This window comes from Myotis daubentonii, chromosome 1, assembly GCF_963259705.1.
Source record: "Myotis daubentonii chromosome 1, mMyoDau2.1, whole genome shotgun sequence".
Lineage (NCBI taxonomy): Eukaryota > Metazoa > Chordata > Mammalia > Chiroptera > Vespertilionidae > Myotis > Myotis daubentonii.
Window position 1 is genome coordinate 67,637,597 of NC_081840.1, and position 23,220 is coordinate 67,660,816.

Here is a 23,220-nt window from a genome sequence, read left to right on the forward strand (position 1 = left end):
GAGCGTTAGCCTGCGGACCGAAGGGTCCCGGGTTCGATTCCGGTCAAGGGCGTGTGCCTTGGTTGCGGGCACATCCCCAGTGGGGGGTGTGCAGGAGGCAGCTGATCGATGTTTCTAACTCTCTATCCCTCTCCCTTCCTCTCTGTAAAAACAGTCAATTATATATATATTTGAATTACAGAGAGGAAGGCAGAGGGATAGAGAGTTAGAAACACTGATGAGAGAGAAACAACCATCAGCTGCCTCCTGCACATCCCCTACTGAGGATGTGCCCGCAACCAAGGCACATGCCCTTGACCGGAATGGAACCTGGGACCCTTCAGTGCGCAGGCCGACGCTCTAGCCACTGAGCCAAACCGGCCAGGGCCCGTTAGCTTCTCACTTCACCATTCCTTCCTGCTCAACTGGTTATCCCCGCTTCCCATCCTCTGGCACCAGCCCGCAGGAAGCTGCTCCCTCCCAACGCTACATTCCGGGGACCCACCGGCCCTGCATGACATCGTGCACCTTTCAGAAACGAGACTCAATAAGAAAAGGACCAAGAAACCGTGCATTGGATTCCTACGTTTCATCTTTCTCAAATGCACCCGCTACACCCAAGGCCTGGCTGTGGAGCCGGAGTCTGAGCTCCCAGCCCAAGGGGCAGCGACGTGTCATTACAAGCCCCAGGCAGCCCCTGCTGACGAGAGGAGGAGCAGCTACAGCCATAATAACGGGAGCGAAGCCTGAAGAAGCCGCCAGCCTCGCCATCCTAGCGCTACCAGGCTGCACCGCGCCTCCCACACTCGGGGCCGGGCCGTAGTCATCACGCTCAGGGGGGCCAAGATGGCGCCGTCCCCGCCGCCGCCGCCGCCGGCACGCCGCGGGGGGTGGGATGGGGGCGGGGGCGTCACGTGACCTGGGCCGCGCCCCTCCCCCCCAAGCCCCAGGCGCTCTCCGGGGGTCCCCCGGCCGAGCAGACCGTGCCCTGCCCCTGTGGGGGCGACCTCGCTGGTGCCCGCGCGGCGGAGAGGCGCTCCCCCAGCCGCCGAGGGCCGGAGCGGGGTCGCGAAAGGGGGCGCTGTGCCGTGCAGAGGCAAAAGGGCTGTGGGACGGGTTCCCTGCAGCCGGCGCCGAGGCGGGTGGGGTGGAGGCGGAGGTCGGGGGACACCGCGCGGGAGTCCCGGGGGGACCGCCAGGTGCTGAGGGCGAGGTAGTCGGGGGAGATGCAGGGCATTCTGCCCGGGCCCTGGGCGCCGTCGGGAAGTCGGGGTTCCCCTCGAGGCTTCGGCCACTTGGCTTGGGCTTTTCGCAGGTTTCCCATCGCCATCCAGCCTCGAAGCCGGCAGGACTGAAAAACGGCTTCGGCCAAATTGTCTCTTCCCGCTAAGGAGGGGGGCCGAGCCCGGCAGCCGAGGGGACTCGCGAGGGATGCCCCGACCCTCGGGGGCGTGCCAGGAGCAGAGGCGGGAGTGCGCGGCGAGAGCGGAGAGTTCCGTCCTGTGGCCACCAAATGCCCCCCTGAGTGGCTCCCTCTCCGCCGAGTGGGCTGGGCTGCGCTGACCCCCCGGGAAGAGGGTCGGGCCACGCTCGGCGGGTTCTGACCGCGCCGCCCTCATGTGGGTGCTGACGGGACCCACGAGGGAACGGGCATGGGGCGCCGCCTCGCCTTCCTCCCTCCCCGCCTCCTAGGTGCCGGGGCTGGCGATGTGGAGTCGTGAGGGGACCCGAGGCTGCCCCGGGTTCTCCAGGACTCCACCCGGCACCCGCGCGCCCCTCTGCGCCCGGGGCAGGAGAGGCTGACGCGGGGCTGCAGGTGGGCGTGCGGGCGGCGAGCCGAGCCGGAGCCCCGGCCTCGCCATGGGGCACAACGGCAGCTGGGTCTCCCGGAACGCCAGCGAGCCGCGCAACGCGTCGGGCGCCGAGGCGGCGGGCGCCAACCGCAGCAGCGCTCTCGGGGAGCTGGGCGAGGCGCAGCTGTACCGCCACTTCACCACCGCCGTGCAGGTCGTCATCTTCGTAGGCTCGCTGCTCGGTAAGCCGTCCGCCCGGGCGCCTCCCGCGGGCTTGGCCCCGAGGGCACAGGCGCGCATCCGGTCCCCATACGGCCGAGTGCAGGTAGTGGAAGGCGGTTGAGGAAGGTCGGGGGAACTGCGGGGAACTTCAGCAGGCACGGTCCACTCCCGCCCCACGCTGGAAGCCGAAGGGTTGTCCCGTGGGGCTTTCTCCCGGCCCAGGACCGTGCCTGGTGCCGGCGGAGGTCAGCCTCCCCCAGGCCGCCCTTGCGGAACGCTTCGGGATGCGCGCAGGGTCGGGATGGGCGCAGGGTCGGGATGCGCGCAGGGTCGGGATGCGCGCAGGGTCGTGCCCAGCATTTCTTACTTCAGTGGTTCTCAACCTTGGCTGCACATTAGAATCACCTGGGCCTCCGGAGGCCCAGAAATCAGGATTTTAAAAAGATTCCCCGGTGATTCTAATGTGCAGCCAAGGTTGAGAACCACTGTCTTACTTTTCGAGTGCCCGGGCGGAGCGCTGCCCCCAGCTCTTGTTTACAAACAGCGGGGAACAAGGCTTCTGTTGGGTTGCTGATGACGGATGTGTTTCCCGCTCTCATCTATTCCCTGTATGGAAAATTATTTTCAAAGAGCCGTATTTTGCGCGTCTTATGGCTGGCTTCTTCGGAACATCGACCTGCTGGTAAACAACCCAGTGGAGTTCAACTTTGTTGCCTTCAGATATTGTTGAAAACCAAAACAAAACAAACCTCAGTCTATTTCTCTACCTGTGTTTTGTTTGAAGTATAGAATAAAGACAGGATAAAAAAAACACAAAACACCACATTCAACAGGTTTAGTTATACTTGTTGGGAGAAGGAAACGCCACTGAATTGAAATGAGTAAAAAAAACCGTGTGTCTCCTGGTGTGAGAGTTATCAGCACTTCTGGTAGCGACTCTTTTAAGTAATAAATGATACTATCAGTATTCATTTCTGTTGAAGCTTCTTGAACATGTAAATATGTGGCTTCCCTTCAAATGCGAATTCTCTGATGTGGCATTTATAATGATGTAAAAAGATTGTGATTATGTGTGATTTTTATGGCCTGAAGCAATCATAGATTACTTATTTGTAGACTGCTATGAATTTCCATGGAAACCAAAATAACTGACATAAAAAAGGCAATGGAAGAATTTTAAGTGTTTGGAATTTCCCTTCATAATTTCTCTTATTGTCATCATCCTGTCCCATTCTATCATAATATTTGTCTTCTACTTTTTGTCATGAGAGCATTTTCAGGAGTAGACCTCAGTGTGACTATGTCTAGGTGTGTGTGTGTGTGTGTGTTAAAATGTGTTTTTATGAATGCCCTTATTTCATCTCTTTCCACATGGCACTTTGACATGCAAAAACTGCTTTTGTGGCCATCTCTAAACAGGAGACTTGATTTCCCCCTTGATCTTGGTTATGTCTGACTTGGCCTAGGGGGCCATATTTCCCCCCCTCCACATTACTTGGGTCCTCCTAAGAGAATTTCATTTGTTCCTTTTTATTTTCAGAAAAAAAAATGTTTAAATGTCTAGAAATCAAAGATCAGAGAACTTGTGCAAAAGTGAAAGGCATTTGTGGTTTCCTTAAAAGCTTAGCTAAACATAGCCCTGTGTACTTGTTACTTACTGGTATTCTTGATTCATTGTTCTCTGAGGATTTGATGCATACAAACATATCTATGTAATTGAATCTTCCTAATAAAGACAGTTGAGGCTCAGAGCTTAAGTTCCAAAGTCATGTGCAATCAGTTACAAGGCAAGTAAACTTGGCAAGTATGATTTTATGAAGCTCAAAATATTAGGAAAAAGGCACATATTAGGAATAAAAAAAATTATCATGGAAGAATCTATAAGGTCGAAAAGTAAATGGAGGATGAAATAGTAACTAGAATAGTATATGACTCTAATTTAATTTACTTGTTTTTCCCTGTCCCGTAGTGTAGATGAATGAGCCCTTCTTTTTTTTCTTTAAATAAATTCAAATATACTTCCTTTATTCTCTAGAATTTTTCATTGAGATGTCCAGAGGCCCTCTATTGTTTAAAAATAGTTCTGTGGGGAAAGGGGAATTTTTCCTCTCATTTCCTTCATAGTACTTCTGGCTGGTCTAATCAAATTGACATGAGATGTATTAACAGGACTAAATACCCAAATTTATTATGTATGTACATACAACGGTTCTGTAAGAATAAGGGAGCTGAGGACAGATCAGGCAATTGGGGCGATGTGCTGTCTTAAACTGAAGAGAAAGGAAGTAGTGATTTGGACTTCAAAGGAAGGAAGCTGAAGAGAACTGAAAGATGTTGATTTCCAATGATGGTCCCTTCATGTAGGCAGACATTACCTGTGGACACTTTATGAAATTCAGAGGGTCTTTATTTATTTACTAGAGGCCCAGTGCACAAAATTTATGCATGCGTAGAGTCCCTAGTCCTGGACGGCAATCGGCTAATCAGGTTTGCTGGCCTTTCTGCCTCCTCCTTCCCTGGCTCCCTCAGCTCCCTGCCGCTGCTGCTGGTCGCTCTCCATGTTCCGCGCTGCCCCCTGGTGGTCAGCACACATCATAGCAAGCGATCAAACTCCCAGTCTCCCAAACTCCCAAGGGGACAATTTGCATATTAGCCTTTTATTATATAGGATTTTTTTGTTAATCCTCACCTGAGAATATTTTTCCATTGATTTTTAGAGAGAGTGGAAGGAAGGGGGCACACATTCCTATTGGGGCTGGGAGTCGAGCCTGAAACCGAGGTACATGCCCTTGACCGGAATCAAACCTGGGACCCTTCAGTCCATGGTCCAATGCTCTATCCACTGAGCAGAATTGACTAAGGCCACAGAGGGTTTTTAATGAGCAAGGACAAGGAGAGTTTTGCTAATGGCAGATGGATGCTTCCTGTGCAATGTTAGGTACCCTTGACTTACCTGCCAACATGGTTACTACCAATCAGCCTTACACTTACGCTGGGGTTTATACTTTATAACATATACCACATTATTCAGTTATAATAACATCCTACATAATAAAAGGGTAATATGCATATTGACCCTAACAGCAGAATGACTGGGAATGACTGGTCACTATGTCACACACTGACTACCAGGGGGCAGATGCTCAATGCAGGAGCTGCCCCCTGGTGGTCAGTGTGTTCTCACAGGGGGAGTTCTGCTCAGCCACAAGCCAGGCTGACGGCTGCCAGCTGCCAGCACAGTGGTGGTGGTGGGAGCCTCTCCCGCCTCCTCAGCAGCGCTAAGGATGTCTGACTGCAGCTTAGGCCTGCTCCCCTCTGGCAAGTGGACATCCCCCACGGGCTGCTGGGCTGCAAGAGGGATTCCTGACTGCCAGCTTAGGCCCGGTCCCCTGGGGAACAGGCCTAAGCCAGCAGGTGGACATCATCCGAGGGGTCCCAGACTGCAAGAGGGCACAGGCCAGGCTGAGGGATATCCCCCGCCCCCCTGAGTGCACAAATTTTTGTGCACCGGGCCTCTAGTCTATATAATAAAAGCCCAGTGACCAGAATGATGCAATGACTGGAACGACCAGACCAACCAGTCGTTATGTGCACTGCGGTGGCCAACCAACCCAGTCCAGGCACTGATTGGTCCCCTTCAACCTTCCACGGTCCCTCCCCCTGGCTGGTCCTGCCCTGATCAGGTCCCCCTCCCCCCCCCCCAATCGGGGGTGGGGCCGGCCTGCCAACCACCCACAGCACCTCCCCTGACTACCCCCCCCAAAGGCCCCAATTTGGGGGGCCGATTGGCCAACCTCCCGGGGTTCTTCTCGTGGCCGGCTGACGTCCCCGCCCCCCATAGGCCTCGATCACTGGCCAGGCTGAGGGACCCCACCCATGCGTGAATTTGTGCACAGGACCTCTATCTATATATATAAAAGCCTAACTGAATGACTGGAACGACTGGTTGACCAGTTGCTATGATGCGCACTGACCACCAGGGGGCAGATGCTCAATGTAGGAGCTGCCCAACCTCCCCTGGTCCCTCCCCACGGCCCGCTGGCCAGCCAACCTCCCGCAGTCCCTCCCCCTGTTCTTCCCTCCGGCTAGCAGGCCCAGTCAGCCCGGCCCTGATTGGCCCAATCCAGATCAGCCCTGGTCAGGCCTAGGGACCCACCCGTGCACGGATTCAGGCACTGGGCCTCTAGTTATGAAATAATTTAGGGAAATTTTCTGTTTTTATTCTATAGCACACCCTTTTCCCCCAAACAGCACAGCTTTTCCCAAACAAGTGCACATTCACTGGTCAGCCTCCCTTCCAGTACTCATCAGATTTTTCAGTTGCAAACAACAGAGCCTATTGTCAAAAGAAGACACCGCTACAAAAACATTTAATAAAATAAAAACATTTTATTTGTTGAGATGAACTGCAAGGAGTTCAGGATTTGCTTGTCAAATATAAAACAAGCATTTAAAAGAAAGCCACTGCAAGATTACCAAGTTTACAGTTACTATGTTTATTCTGGGGAAAAAGTAGTATTTAAATCACATTAGTGTTATAACCTCAAAGATTGTGTCATATCTTCAGCTATCAGCATTGCAAAAGTCAATAAAGTTAGAAAACAGTAAAGTTCTTATTAGGAGTCATTAACTTACAGAAAAGGCTCAAGATTTCATTTATTGTGAGGAGAAACATCTATTGGCTACCTACTCCACACCCCCTAATGGGGTTCGGGCCTGCAACCCAGGCATGGGCCCTGACTGAGAATCGAACTGTGACCTCCAGGTTCATAGGTCAACACTCAACCATTGAGCCACACCAGCTGAGCCTGGGTCTTTTTAATGTGTCTTTATTTTGGGGGAAGAAAGGGGCTCAGAGACCAAGTGTTTGTTGTTTTTTTTCCTGACTATGGGACATAATGTGCATCTTTTTCCATATTGCAGCAGGACACAGTTTTACTTCTACACTAAGTTTTACTTCTATACCAAACTAGACAGTTTATGAAGAAAGAAATTTATTATGGGTTATTAGGTTGCTTTCAGAATTTATGGGAGAGCCTGGATGTCACAGAGCTAGGGACAGAGTCAAGAAATATGTCCAATCATGCCACTGGCTCTAACAGAAATCATGAAGCTGCTGTCATGTCCCACCAGTGAAGTGAGGGAGTAGACTCCAGAACCCTAGGACACAGCTGTCCTAGAAGCAGCAATGGCATCTGTCATCTCCCTGCATTTACAAGAAAACTTGATGATTGCACTCAGCCAACACGTCACCTTAATCATGTCCGCTCTCTTAGGGAACAGCTGCTGGGCAGAACCTCGATCATGAACCTGCACCCTAACTGCAAGGCTGACTGATAAGTAATATTTTTAGCTTTCCAGCCTGTGTAGCAGAGGGTAGCAGGTGGTTGAAGATTGTGGAATGAATAGTGATTCAAACTGTAGTCTACCTCATGTGGTTCCTTATATGACTGCCCCACACAGTGCTCTATATAACCCCACTCCCACCCAGAGAGATGGGGAAGGCACATGATATAGACCAGTGGTCGGCAAACTCATTAGTCAACAGAGCCAAATATCAACAGTACTTCTTCAAAATAGACTCGCCCAGGCCGAAAACCGACTTCTGTGCATGGGCCACGAAGTTTCAATCGCACTGTATGTGCGCCCGTACGTGGTATTTTGTGGAAGAGCCATACTCAAGGGGCCAAAAAGCCGCATGTGGCTCGCGAGCCGCATTTTGCCGACCACGGAGACCTTGGATTCTGTTTCCTGTTCCCAGTGATTAGTCCAGGGATGGTCATAGGATCCAGGCTTGGTCAAAGTCCTTGACAGAGATGCTGGTAGAGAAGCCCTATTTTTCCAAAGGGGCTGCTAAGCAATGATAAAGGAAGCCAGGAGCTGTCTGCTTAGGAGAGAATAAGGGCAGAGAGAGAAGCAGAGGTGAGAGTGAGAGACAGCAGGAGGTGTGGGAGAGGGAGAGAGTGAGGGAGAGAGAAACCATCCTGATGGTATTGTTTGAGAGGTCCTGAGCCTGTATTTTCTAATTAGGTGAACCCAAAACCCCCAAACCTCCTTTTTGACTTAAATTTGTGTGAGTTTGAGTTCCTGTCACACAACAGAAATATCCAGAGTGACATACTGTAAGTATGTGTGTGTGTGTATGTGTGTATCCTATCCTATCTAATAATAGACAAACATGGTAATTAACCGTACCTCCGACATGCTTCCCATTGGCTAATCAGGGCGATATGCAAATTAACTGCCAACCAAGATGGCGGCTGGCAGCCAGGCAGCTGAAGTGAACAGGAGGCTTGCTTGCTCCAGTGATGGAGGAAGCCAAGGTTCCCCGCCTGCCGCTGCCGGCTTCTGAGCTTGCACTCTAAGAAACAATGTTGTAATTATAGAAGCTAAACAAACCCCAGAAACCTGCTTTCAGCCAGCCGGGCTTCAGCCAGCAGGATTGCAACAGTGTTTCAATTATGGAACCCAAACAAACCCAGTACCTGCTTTCAGCAGCCGAAGTCTCAGAGCTGGAGCCGAGCCTCAGAGCTAAAGCCGGCTCTCAGTTCCAGTGACAGCCATAGAAGGTAAATAAATCCCAGAATAAAAAAGAGAAAAGAAAAAAAGGAGAGGTTGGGAGCTTCAGTCACCTGCCAGCCTGAAAACGGCCCTCAGCCCCTCACCCAGACTGGCCAGGCACCCCAGTGGGGACCCCCATCATGAAGCAACAAGATGGCGGCTAATTTGCATACTGAAGGTGGGAGGCAGCAGGCAAGGCTGTCCGCGGTCCCAGATCTGTGACCCTGCTGGGCGGGGGGGGGGGGGGGGGGGGCAGTGCTTGAGGCTGTCTGCGGTCCCAGGACCCGGATCCCTGACTCTTCCCAGCGGGGCGGCAGCTCGCACAGGGACGGATCGGCCGGGGTTGGGCAGGGCAGGACGCCTGGCTTCCGCCCAGCCCCAATCACTCTGGGCAGGTGAGCAGTGCAGAGAGCCTCTGGACAGGGGAGGCAGGCCGGCGGAGGGCGGCCTGTACTCCCCACATGGCAGTGGTGACAGCTGTGAGCGTGCCAAGCGGAGCCTGCAGGCTGAGCTGAAGTAGCGCCTGCAGGCCATCAGTGCCCAGGAGTGGCTGCGCAAGATCCGCCTCCTGGCCCAGAAGGTGCAGGATCGCAGGGACAGCCACCGTGGCGGGCCAGACTGACGTCCTCCTGGCCGCACCATGGGGGTTTGCGGATCTGCAAAGCCAGAGGCCTCCGATGTGCACATCCCCCCCTGGCATGCGAACATCCCCCAGCACACTGTCACCCTCCCACGCCTGCAACAGTTGCAAACCAAGGCATGCACAAGTTCCCCCTGCCTCTCCACCGCACTTCCACCCAGCATGCCTAACACCCCCACAGGATGTGCACACATCCCCTTTGATGCGCTCACGTCCTTTGGAGAGTGTCTGGGTGTTCTGGGTGCTGAGGGTGGGCGCCTGTGAGATGACAGTGAGAGGGCGGAGTGGTGATGCCCTGTTCCCACGGAGGCTAATGCAGCTATGAGATCACCTCTAGGGGGTTAATGCAGGTGCTGAGGAGGGAGCAGATGCAGACAGACACACCTGGTGGGCGTGGGCGGCCCTCGCTGAGGTGCCTTTGGTCAGCGTTCAAGATCAAGAACCCAGAGGCAGAGAGGAATTCCGTCCTCTCAGTGAAACAGTGGGATAGTCAGGGCGATTGTAGAGGAGGAATGTGCACTTTGGGTGCCAGCACCCATGAGCGAAGACTGCCCTGACTGAGCCTCGCTTGCTTGGGGCTTAGTGCACTCCTGCCGGGCAGCGGGTGACAGGACGTGCTTTTCCGAATTAATGAGAGAAAACGTTGATTCTCCTGCTGCCCACGAAGGTGGAAAGTGAAGTGGGGAGACGTGTGGGGAGTGAGCGAGGTTACCTGTCTGGGGGTTCCAAATCGGCTGTTGGTTTCTTTCACCGCTGACTAGAGATATATAGGGTGTCCCCCCAAAATGTATACACACTTTGAATACCTACTAATTCCAATGGATTTAAGCATAAGAAAGAAACAACAATGGAGCTGTTATCTGTTAAAAGTGTGGGCACAAACAGGTAGTTGGACATTCCCTGAGGGGTCTCAGATTGGAGAGGGTGAAGGCCAGACTGAGGGGCCCCTTCCCCCCTACCCTAGTGCATGAATTTCGTGCACCGGGCTACTAGTGTGTGTGTGTGTGTGTGTGTGTGTGTGTGTGTGTGTATATATCATGTGATATATATATATATCATGTTCAAAGGCTGTTAAATCACTTCTGTCGTGGTAAACAACCTGCTTCCCTATTTATAATGGTCTGGCCCTCTAGCAACTTCAGTGCAAAATTGTAGCTAATTTGCCTACAAACATCAGGTGGTTATAATAATCTGGCCACTCAGTGTGTGTGTATTTTAGTATTTTTTGTCCTCCATTTAGATAAACAAGTTAGACAGGGCCTTATGCAATGGAAGTCTGATGCCCAGGAATGAAAAGCAGCTGAAACCCAGAACCCCAAGAATTGAACAGAAGCCAGAGACAAGCTGGTAACTGGAGAGGTGCTCACGGACACTGAGAGGACTGTAAGCCTGGCTGTGCAAAAGGTCAGGAGTGGAAGGTCATACTCAGGCCCAGGAATGTAAGAGAGGTTAACCACCATAGGGTTGTCAAAGGCCTGTGCAGTACAGGGCCCAGAGGAGGGCGTACTGGATTAGAAAACACTGGCAACTCTCTTGAATCAGTATATAGCCTCTGATACTTTTTCTCTCTACGGACACATCCTTTTAAAACTTATCAAAAGTCATTTACACATAAGTAGTTGTTCAAGGTTAATTAATATGAAAACTTAGTAACAACAAAAAAATTGAGCTGTGTTAGAAAAGGGAAATACTGCTATTGTTAAATGTAGCTTCCCAGGGGATGATGATCTCAACAGCCTTTGGGTCATAAGCTGGTTTCCGTTTTCCTGAGTGTTTATAAAAGCTCATGAGGAGGTCACCAGGTAAGAACCCTCACCACAGTCAGTTGTGTGGTGTGGATTAAGTCCAGACAGCTGTCAGGTATGTGGTTGGGGAATGAGCTGCTCATTGTTTTCTGCTTCAGATTCCACCATGGCCAGTGTCCATCTCTCAGGATGGTCTAAGCAGGATATTTCTGGGTGTATCGGGGCGGTGGGGGGAGGGGGGAGATGTATATGTGTATCCTCAGCTGGTCCAAACCCAGGGCAAGTGCTTTGTCAGTACAAGGTCCAGGCATCCAAGTACAGGAAGAACCTGGGCCAGACTCATGTGGGCTTTGTCATATTGAATAGCCAGTGCTTAGGTAGAATGCACTAAGCAAGTGGTGGAAGGTGGAGAGGAGAAAAGCAGAGATATCCCCCTGAGCTTCAAAAACCATTCCATTTCTTTAACATGTCACGTTCAGTACCACTAAAGGCCATTGTTCTCATTGTTCTCTCTGCCCTGGAATGTTCTCTAGATGGTTCTTGTGGCTGGCTTCTGTTCATCCTTTCAACTGCAGCTCAGATGTCACTTCTCCAAGACAGTTTATCTCAAATAGTCCCCCTTCCACTTCTATCACATCTTCCTGGTTATTTCCTTTATAGCAGTTATAATCCCAGCTATTACCTTGTTTATTTTGTGTTCTGTCCTTCTCCCTTAAAATGCAGAGCCATGGGGACAGAGACTTTGTCTCATGCAGTGCTGTGTCCCCAACATCTAGAACAGGGCCAGGCATATAGTTAGTGCTCAGTAAGTATTGATTAATGGAATGAAATACTTGGGGGGAACAAAATAGAACAATCAATTAAATAGAACAATTAACTAAATCTTGATTTGTATAAGGCTTAAGAGCTTTCTGGAAATGAGCATGAATTCTGCCTACAGCCAGGATTCAGACACTCCATTCATAGCCAGCAGCCAGCATTGTTGACAAAAGCCAGATCTGGAGCAACAGCTGGTCTCTTGATAGGAAATCCACAAGGACAGAAACTATAGCCTGACTTAAGGTAGAGTGAGCCTATGAATTGAGACAGGCAACATTTTGAACTCAGTAGCGAATGGGGATGCTTTTAGAGGCTTTTGGATCCTAGGCAAAGTCAATTATTGCTAGAAGCAGCCTGGGGGCCTGACCCTGCATATGGGACAGTAGCTGAGAGGCAGTGTTATCATCAGGGAGCTCCAGGTGGCATTTGGCTGCCTATCCTGAGACAGATGGATCCTAAATGTGTGAGATCAGAGTGGTGCCCTTGAGTTTCTATCCTGGAAGCTCAGTGGTGGAAGTAGGGATGTTGAATGAGGTCTGAAAACAACAAACAGAATATTTTAATTGTGCCTCCTAAAAGATATGTAAAAGTCCTACCCCAGTACTTCAGAATATGACCTTATTTGGAACTAGTGTCCTTGCAGATAATTTACTTACTAGTAAGATGAGGTCATACCAGTGTAGGGTGAGTCCTTAACCCAATGACTGGTATCCTTATAAGATGGCCAGTAAAGACAGAGACACACAGGGGGGACACTCTGTGATGAGGGCAGAGGTTGGAGTTATGTGGCTGTGAGCCAAGGAATACCAAGGATTGCTGGCAAACCACCAAAAGCTTGGAAGAGTCAAGGAAGGATTCCTCTACAGGTTTCAGAGGAAGCATGGTCCTTCAACACCTTGATTTCGGACTTCTAGTTTTCATAACTATGAGACATAAATTTCTGTTGTTTTAAGCACCCAGTTTGTGGTACTTTGTCATGGCAGTCCTAGTAAACTAATACACTAACACAGTCAACAAATACAGTGTGTCCCCAAAAATGTATACACACTTTAGCAGCTGATAGCTCAATTTTGAAAATGAAATGTATTTTAATGAACACTGCCTTTATAATTATTCAAAGTGTGTATATGCATTTTGGGGGGACAACCCTATATTAGCTTGAAAACCCTGGGTTTTGCACAACCAAATGCAGTAGGTTTTACAAAAGATTCAAAGCATCTTCAGCTGATAGGATGTAAATCAGTGTAATAAAGGCTGATCATCACTTGTTCAATCCACTGGTGTACACACAGCTTTTAGCACCCTTTAAAAAATTACACTTTTTGTTTTGTGATAACTGTAGATTCACATACTATTGTAAGAAAGAATAAAGAGATATGCTGTGTATCCATTCCTTAGTTTCCCCTAATAGTACATGTGGCACCTGGTAGGTCTGATGGGTACAGTGTCATAACCAGGATATTGACATTTCTATCACCACAAGGAGTCCTCTTGTTGCCCTTAAACAACCACATCTACTTTCCTCTTACACTCACCCCCTTCTCAACTCTTGGCAATCACTAATCTCATCTCTATTCCTATAATTTTGTCATTTCACAGACCATTATATAAATGGAATAGCATAGTGTGTAACCTTTTGGGATTTTTTTTTGTCCAAATAATTTCCTGGAGATTCATCCAGATAGTTGCGTATATCCATGTTCATTCCTTTTTATTTCAGTTTCATTAAATGACCTTCTTGAATGAAAGTATGGATAATTCCATGGCTTCTCTGGTTATTCTTCAGTCATGAAACGCTCTCAGTTTAACGTAGTAGTCACCCCTTATCTGCAGTTTCAATTTCCAGGTTTCAGTTCCCCTTGGTCAGTTACCACCCAAAAATACAAAATGGAAAATTCCAGAGTAAACAGTTAATAATTTTTAAACTATGTGCTGTTCTGAGTAGCGTGATGAAATCTTTTGATGTCCTGCTATGTCCCACCTGGGATGTGAATCATCCCTTTATCCTTTGTCCAGCAGCTCTGTGCTATAATCCCCACTTTTTTACTCACTCAGTAGCTCTCTTGGTTATGAGATAGATTATCTTGGTATTGCAGTGCTTGTGTTCAAGTAATCCTTTTTTTACTTAATAATGGTATGTTTATATAACTTTTACTATGCATATTGTTATAATTGTTCTATTTTATTGGTTATTATTGTTAATTTCTTACTGTGTCTAATTTATAAATTAAACTATCATAGGCATGCATGTATAGGAAAAGATGTAGTATATATAGGATCTGGTACTATTCGTGGTTTCAGGCATCCACTGGGGGTCTTGGAACATATCACCCACAGTTAAAGGGGGATCACTATACATAATATGTGCAGTCTGATGAAAGAGTCAAAGCACCAAACTTGATTGAAAATGAAAACTTCTCCCCTCCACACAATCCCCAGTCCAGGCTTGTTCCCTAGGAGAAGCTTGAAGTTGGGCAAGATAGTCTGGTTGGCTTCCTTTCCCATCTTCAGCTTCTGGCCAAGGTTTCCTGGCCTTCCAGGGTGGAGCTAAGGTGGAGGAAGGAGATGGAGGGCTCGGAAATGCTGTACAGACTGATCCTATTGTAAGTGGCTTCAAGCTTGATGGTGGTGCCCTCCTATATTCTTGGTTAGTGGCTTACTTTGCCCTCAGCCCATGAATGCTGCTGGACCTCCAGCTTCTCCTTGCAGAGGGATGTTTGCTCCTGCAGGTGACCTCTTGGACAAGCCCTGACGTGACCTCCTGCCATTGGCCCACACCCAATGCAAGGGAACACACACACATCCTTGACTGGTAAATTCTGGGAGAACTGGCTGCCCGCTCTGGCCTCTTCTTTGAGTAGCTTATCAGCCCATCTCTTGCCCTTTCGGTTTCTCAGAGCCAAAATTCACTGTGAACTCAATTGCCAGGGGCTACACATCAAGCTGTCTGCATGGGTTTGTTGGTGCCCCCTTACTAGGCTTGAATGAAAAGACAACACCTCTCCATTCTTGCCTGTGTGGGTAGGACACAGTGTCTACCCACAGGTCTCTGTATAGTCTTTTATATCCTCCAGGTGGGTGAGGGTGAGAGTATTATAACCACTTGATCAAACTTTGAAAAATTTGCATCTTGATCTGACACCTTACTTTGGTGTACTCAATCTGTTGTATCTTGTTGCAACCAGTGACAAAATAGTGAGTTAGATTAGAACCACGTTTTTTCTACTTTGAACTTACGACATAATTTTGTTCAGATTCTGCACATGCCTCTTGACTTCAGCAATTGCTTTTGCTAGAAGCATTTTGGAGCCACCTCATAGGCTTTTCCAGGGCCCATCATCACTTGTAAGCTGTGTGAATGAGCCACAACATCTTTTTTAAAACTCATGTGATGTGACCACTGAAATTTCAACCTGAGCCACAAGTAACCATTCTGATCTTCTAAAAATATACTTATTTATTTGAGAGATAGAGAGAAACATTGATTTGTTGTTCTGCTTATTGATGTCTTCATTGGTTGATTTTTGTGTGTGCCCTGATTGGGGATCGAACCGACAACCAGGGCACCACTTGGATTTCTTGAGGGGAAGTTTTTTCTATTTGTCTCATTGCTATTCACAAACACCATGACATAATCACTCATGGATTGTATTTAAAAAACATTTTTATTGACATTTAGAGAGAGAGGTAGGGCGAGGGAGAGAGAAAGAAAAACATCAATGTGAGAGAAACATCAATCAGCCGTCTCCTACATGCCCCCCACCCAGGATGGAGCCTGCAACCCCAGGCATGTGCCTTGACTGGGAATTGAACCAGCAACCTTTTGTTGTATTGGATGATGCCTAACCAACTGAGTCATGCCAGCTGGGCCATTTGTGGCTTTTAGATAAGATATAAAATTTGCAGTTGTGAGTTTACACTCTCAGGAATGATGAATGATACAGTTGCTTCCTTTTTTACTTATTCTCTCAGATGACATTTATAAGAAGCCCAAAGTAATGTTGATTGAAGTAATTTTAGATAATTGTGCCTTCTCCAAACAAAATTCCAAATAAGTTATTACTTGTTTCAAATAAAGTAATTGAGAGAACGCCTTGCATTAAGAGTGACTTTGTATTTCCTGAGCAACAATGTTTGAGGACACGTCTACCTCATGTTAGGGGTATATGATATTTACTCCCTGGTTCCCTCGGCATCCCTGTGTGTGCTCATTTGCACCTTTAATTACAGCTCCTTTTTGCTGGGGCCACCCGTGCAGTTTCCTAGGACAAGAAACACTTCCAAAGGCTGCTAAATGGAAAGGAAAGAATGACTCTCTGAAGTCAACGTGAGTGTGAATTTAATTTCCAGGAACATAGAGTTCAAGCGAGACTCAAGCAGAGGCAAAGTAATCAAATTTCAGTTTCCAGACCCTTTCATTGATTGATGAGAATAGCACCTTTTGTATTTGTCCTGTTGTTTCTGTGGCCTTCTCCCAAGGCTGCAGATCTTTAGCAACGATGATTCTACAAATTATCAGAAGCCCTAAAATGACGCTTTCTGCCTCTGCCACATAAAAGACGGCAATAGGGACTAGCGGGTTAACTGCCTGTTTCTCAGCGGGATGCTGTTGTTAAGATTGGACAGGACTTTTTGCCAAATCATTTTTATTGTAACAACTCAGTGGGCTCTAGCTGGTAAAGGTCACAGCAAGCTCTCAGGAAGGGTAGATTCTAGCCTGGCCTTGCTGTCGAGTAGTGGGCTGGTTGACTGTTGGGAAATCACTTTTCCTCACTTTGTGACTGTAATTGCGAGGCACAGATTCTTAAACTTAGTGTTCATAAAGATCATCTGTTAAAAATGCACCTGCCTGAATTCCACAATAGAAATTTTGTTTCTGTGGGTTTGTCGTGGGGTTTTGGAGTCTATATTTTTAGTGGACGTGCATGTGATTTTGATGCAGGTGATTCACACTTTAACATTGACCTAAGGCAGTGATGGCGAACCTTTTGATCTCGGCGTGTCAGCATTTTGAAAAACCCTAACTTAACTCTGGTGCCGTGTCACATATCGAAATGTTTTGATATTTGCAACCATAGTAAAACAAAGATTTATATTTTTGATATTTATTTTATGTATTTCAATGCCATTTAACAAAGAAAAATCAACCAAAAAGAATGAGTTCCCGTGTCACCTCTGACACGCGTGTCATAGGTTCGCCATCACTGACCTAAGGGATGCCAGCATTCTCTTCTTTTTTTTTCTTTTTAAAATATATTTTTCCATTGATTTTTTTTTTTTTTAAGAGAGAGTGGAAGGAAGGGGGAGAGACAGAGAGAAAAAACACATCGATAGGTTGCCTTGTAGATGGAGCCTGCCACTGAGGTACGTGCCCTTGACTGGAATCAACCCCGTGACCCTTCAGTCCGAGGGCCAATGCTCTAACCACTGAGACAAACCGGCTAGGGCCCTGCTGATTTCTTAGTGTCTGTGGAGATGACAAGTGGGCATCTTCCAGGGAATCAAGTAATGAGGGTGTATGTTGGAGGATGGAAGGGAGAAGACTGGTTATTTAAGGTAAGTGCTCAAGTCATTGTTCAAGCGTTACCTTCAGGCAACTTATTCTTGCATGTCGTGAGAGTGGTTGGGATGGGGAAAAAGTAGGAATTTAATTTTGGAGTTATTGGTACCAGTTCTACCCATCTTTTAATAGTTAGTGTTGCTTAAGGCTAAAGTTATGTGAGACTAAGAATGATTAGTCAGGGCCTCCCTCTTCTCAAAACTGACTTAGAAACTTGCTTCACAATTTTGTTAATGTAATAACCTAATTTCCTAATTCTTCCTCTGTCAACTATCTCTATCTCAATCCTTATCCTGTAAGTAATAGCTAAATTATTTATTCAAAAAGGCACAGGGGGTGGGGCGGTTTCTGATGGTGCCTTTTGAGCTATATTCTTTTATAAAAGGAGTGGTGAGTTATGTGACTACACCCCCTTATCTTTAGGTCCTCCTTCTCTACCTTTCAATCTAATATCTCATTATGGAGCTTCATCTGGAATACTTGACTGTCAGAAACATGATGGAACTGCCTGAAGCTACATACATTGGAAAACACTAAGTCATCTTTCTACTTGATCTCTGCAGAATTAGTTAAAAACCACAGCATTTTAATTGAAATTGAAATAAAAATTTTGGCAGTGTGTACCATCGGACAGGGACTGGTCACATACCACCTCCTACTGTTTGGGGTCGCTCTCAGTCATTTGGGTGTTCCACTTTCTTCTGGGACTTCTTGATACCTCAATAATTGTGGCCTCGAAATTCCACCCACTTGCCACTAGTATGGACTTCCCAGTGTCCCTGAGATGTTTAAAGCCTAAACGTGTCCTCCAAATATCCAGTATGTATGCAGTGACCCTCCCAAACTAAGAAACTAAGTCTTCATCAAGAGCGCCACAAGCAGTGCAGATATAGAAACCCACAGAAGGTAGTCAAGGATCATTTTCAGCCTGACACAGGGATCAGAACAGAGGGGGCAAGTAGGCGCTCAGAAGGACCAATTAAAGGCTATTTGGTTTTGGGAACAGATGTGCCTGATTAGCATGCAAATATTAGAATACAAACAAGGGAGAGTGTGGGCAGCTTTAAAAGTACTCTCCACTTCAATTTGGCCTGCTTATTAGGCCTTCTGGTTGTTAATATCAGGCATCCTTAATTTTGACTGTGGGATCTTTGTGTACTATCTGAAGTTATAGAATGCAAAAGTTGGTTTAAATCTCCGCTGCCCCCTTTTAATTTTAACAGTCTTGTGTTGTTGGAGAGTTTGGCATGCGGGATGAACTGAACTTACATATTATCCTATTGATTTCATGTTAACGTTATTATGTTGAGTCATATTGAATTAAGCATCTATTAAAACTCCTAAGGCTTTATTTCATGTACTGCTGTTATGCTTCTTTTTCATTATCCTTGTTTTTATTCAATTTAGGAGTCCAGATTAGCACTTTAATTTTATAATCATTTTAATTTATCTAAACTTAACTAAAATGATTTAGTTCTTTGTATCCATCTATTAATTTCTTTTTTTGGGGGGGGGGTTTGATTATGCCATTATGTAACACTAGAGGCCCGGCGCATGAATTTGTGCACAGGTGGGGTCCCTCGACCTGGCCGGCAATCAGGGCTGATGGGCTGTCTTGCCCAGTCCCAATCAGGGCCAATCAGGGCCGGCTGGCTGGGAGGAACAGCCACAAGAGGTTGGCTGGCCGTGGGAGGTTGGCTGTGGGAGTGAACTGACCACCAGGGGGCAGCTCCTGCATTGAGCGTCTGGTCTCTTGTGGTCAGTGTGTCATAGCGACCAGTCGTTTGGTCGAGCGGTTGTAAAGGTCACTTAGCCTTTTATATCTATAGATAATGGCTCTCAGTGATACTAGCTACATCTGTTTTGTATCACCATCTAAATTGTCAATAAGCCCTAGTTGGTTTGACTCAGTGGATAGAGCAGCCGTGGGCAAACTACGGCCCGCGGGCCGGATCCGGCACGTTTGAAATGAATAAAACTAAAAAAAAAAAAAGACCATACCCTTTTATGTAATGATGTTTACTTTGAATTTATATTAGTTCACACAAACACTCCATCCATGCTTTTGTTCCAGCCCTCCGGTCCAGTTTAAGAACCCATTGTGGCCCTCGAGTCAAAAAGTTTGCCCACCCCTGGGATAGAGCATCGGTCTGCAGGCCAAAGGGTCCCAGTTTTGATTCCAGTCAAGGGTACATACCTCGGTTACAGGCTCCTCCGTGGCCCGGACCCTAGTTGGGGCTCGTGCAGGAGGCAACCAATCAATGTGTTTCTTTCACACCGATGTTTCTCTCTGTCTTTCCCTCACTCTTCCACTCTCCCTAAAAAATCAATGGAAAATTTTTCTCTGGTGAGGATTAACAACAACAACAACAGAATTACCAATAAAAAAGTCTTAAGTAGTCTGGAGAGAGAAGATTGTCACCAGAGATCTGCAAATCTAGGTTAATTTTAATTCACTAGTCAAAACATTTTTTGTAATAATTGTTAAGCCAATTATGAGTGCATTAAATAGAACTATCACAGATCCCACATTTCTTGTTTACAAAATATTTTGAGACATATTATCAGATACTGAAACCTACATACACTATTCTACTGTATTTCCTAGGCTTACTGCTACAAGAAAATGAGAATCTGACATTATATTATTTTTTTTTTTAGAGAGAGAAAGAAGAAAGGAAAGGGAGTGGAGGGGGAGGAGAGAGAGAGATCGACATTGATGTGAGAGAAACATTGATTGGCTGACTCTCATATGCACCCTGATTAGGGGATTGAACCTGCAACCTGGGTATATGCCCTAACCTAGAATTGAACTGGTGACCTTTTGGTGCCCAGGATGACACTCAACCAACTAACCAGCCAGAACTGACTTGATGTATTGTTAATGCATCCTTGCTGGCTCTTACAGATTGTGATTATGTTTGGCCTTCCTGTCAATAATTTCTTCTAGCATCAGGTTGCCAATATGAAGTTTGCTGTTATTTTTCTTCTTTCCCTTTTCCCTGTCTCCCATCTTCTGGGTCCTTTCCTATTCTCCATAATTCCTTACAGTTCTCCAGGGTTGTGTGGAATAGTGCTTTTCAAGTTTCACTGTGTAAGGCAGTGGCTCTCAACCTTCTGGCCCTTTAAATACAGTTCTCCTTATTGTGACCAAACCATAAAATTATTTTCGTTGCTACTTCATAACTGTAATGTTGCTACTGTTATGAATCGTAATGTAAATATCTGATATGCAGGATGGTCTTAGGCGACCCCTGTGAAAGGGTCGTTCGACCGCCAAAGGGGTCGCGACCCACAGGTTGAGAACCGCTGGTGTAAGGGCATCTGCTAGGGATCTTATCGCAATGCAGATTCAGATTCGGGAGGTCTGCGGTGGGGCCTGAGATTGTGCATGTCTAACAAACTTATAGGTGCTGTTTATCCTCAGACTATACTTTGAGTAGCTAGGAACTAGAATAATTGGTGTTCTGGATAGGAGATCTAAATTTGAGTGCTTCTCTAGAGCAGGAAGGTGATCATTGGTGGATACTGTTCTCAAGTTCTTATTCCTACACTTACAAACCTACCAGCAGCCTTTTCCTCCAATAGTTATTTCCCTGATTCCTTTATCTTCCATGTCTCTTGCTTCCACTGGCTCCTTTGCCTCACCATTTTTGTGGTTCTCTCCCTCCCCCCAGCACTTTTCTTCTTCCTGTTTATAGTCAGGCTGTTTGGGAGAGCAACCTTAAATTCCATACTTCCATTTTACTCTCTCTTGATTATTCATCATTCAACAACTCTGATCATGTCCCTCTCCTCTTTGGAACCCTTTTCTGGTCCCCCAAATGCTGAGACTGACCAGCAGACCCTGAGTGATGGATGAATGGATTACTCTGACACATGTTTCTGTGAAAGAGAGGGCTAAAGGATTGCTTGGCTATTGCAACCAAGCAGCCCTGTTTGCCTCCCTCCTTAGGCTTTTATTGTAACAACTACCCAGTGCACAAAATTCGTGCACTAGTAGGGTCCCTAGCAGCTGCTGGCTGCCGGCTGCCAGCTGGGGCTTCCCTCCCTTCCCCTGGCCAGCCGTGCCCCCTGGTTGAACTCCTGGACGACCTCTCAGTCAAGGGGACAATTTGCATACTACGCTTTTATTATATAGGATAGCTTGAACTAAAATTAACCTCTAGATACAATCAGCAGGATAAGTATCCTTGAGAAGACACATGCTTCTACAAGGTCGGGTCTAAAGACTAAACATAGAGATTCCAGTAAAACACCCGGGGGCTCAGACTTGTTTGGAGAAGTCAAGGCAAGGGCTTCTGCCTTCAGCAGGGTCCCCCTAGAAGCCCCCAACCTTTCGGAGAATCCTCCTTATAGACTTTTTAACCAAGTCCCGTGCTTCCCCATACCCATAGTTCCTTATGGTGACATTCCACAACCTGGCTCCTGTTTTCCTATCCAGCTCATCCCTTATAGGTCACACCAAGAATTCCAAACTACTCGTGGTTCTCAGAGCACGTTATTCTCTTTCTAGTCTCCTTGCCTTAGCTTTTGTTATCCCTTTATCTATAAAAGCTCTTACCTGCCTTATTACCTGGCTAACTTCTCTCATTCTTCAGATATTTCTTTCACTCTGTCCTTAGAAATCTAAGTTCTATCTCTGCTTATATTTAAATACATATTTTATTGATTTTTTACAGAGAGGAAGGGAGAAGGATAAAGAGTTAGAAACATTGATGAGAGAGAAACATCGATCAGCTGCCTCCTGCACATTCTCTACTGGGGATGTGCCTGCAACCAAGGTGCATGCCCTTGACTGGAATCGAACCTGGGACCCTTGAGTCCACAGACCGACGCTCTATCCACTGAGCCAAACCGGTCAGGCTCTGCTTATATTTATTTGCATAACCCAACAATGATTGAAAGAAGGGGTGCCAGTGCTTTCTCCTTCCAGACTGCAGCTGTAAGTATAGAATTATTGTAAGGAGGTATTATTCTGACATGATGATGGTCATTCTTATTGAAGGAATTTAAAGATAAAAAAGTCACTTGATAAAGTCACTGAAAATCTTATTTTTTAAAAATATGTTCTATTGATTTTTTACAGAGAGGAAGGGAGAGGGATAGAGAGTTAGAAACATCGATGAGAGAGAAACATCGATCAGCTGTCTCCTGCACACTCCCTACTGGGTATGTGCCCGCAACCAAGGTACATGCCCTTGACCGGAATCGAACCTGGGACCCTTGAGTCCGCAGGCCAACACTCTATCCACTGAGCCAAACTGGTGAGGGCTGAAAATCTTATTTTTTAAAAAGAGTAACCATCACTCTGTCAATGAAGAGGAAAAAGAATACATTTAATTCGTTTATCATGTGTGAATTCGTCTAGCTGACCTACACAATATTCATTGCAGCTTCATGGGAATGAAGAAATAAAACAAAAATAATACATTTTATCAGATGAGAATACTTTCACTAATGTGGTCCACAGAGACAGTGATGAATGATAAGGTTTTCAGATGATAACTCAGAACTTTGACAACGCCTTGCATTGGCCACCCTTGGGAGCAGTAACAGACAGGGTCACTTGCTGACAGAGTGGCCTCATGCAAATCACTAAACTAATGGGAGTTTCTTGACAGTAACAGGGAATAGAGATGAAGAGCTGCCTGAAAAGATGCACACATTGAGGCCTTGTAATGGATTATTAGTTGATTATTTAAGCTATGGAGGCTCAGGACTTTAAATAAATTAAGTACCAAAGAAACTAGGCTGTGGCCAAATGAAAAATTTTAATAAAATTTAAAAGTATTTCCCATAGCTGTAGTCATGATCTCTCAGAAAGCAAAAGTAATTTGTTGTCAGATGTGTCATTGCTATGGCACTTGCAGGTATGAGAAGGGAGGGCAAAAGGTGGAG

General features: G+C 46.8%; 1 protein-coding gene across 1 annotated transcript in view; it reads left to right on the forward strand.

Annotated features, from left to right (window-relative positions):
• Positions 1 to 960: 960 nt before the first annotated feature.
• The window catches only part of GPR176 (G protein-coupled receptor 176), a 98,570-nt gene continuing 76,310 nt past the window's right edge, over positions 961 to 23,220 (forward strand). The window contains exon 1 of the mRNA XM_059705086.1: positions 961 to 2,014. Coding sequence (XP_059561069.1) covers positions 1,840 to 2,014 — 175 coding nt within the window. The 5' untranslated portion in view covers positions 961 to 1,839. The remainder of the gene's footprint in view (positions 2,015 to 23,220) is intronic.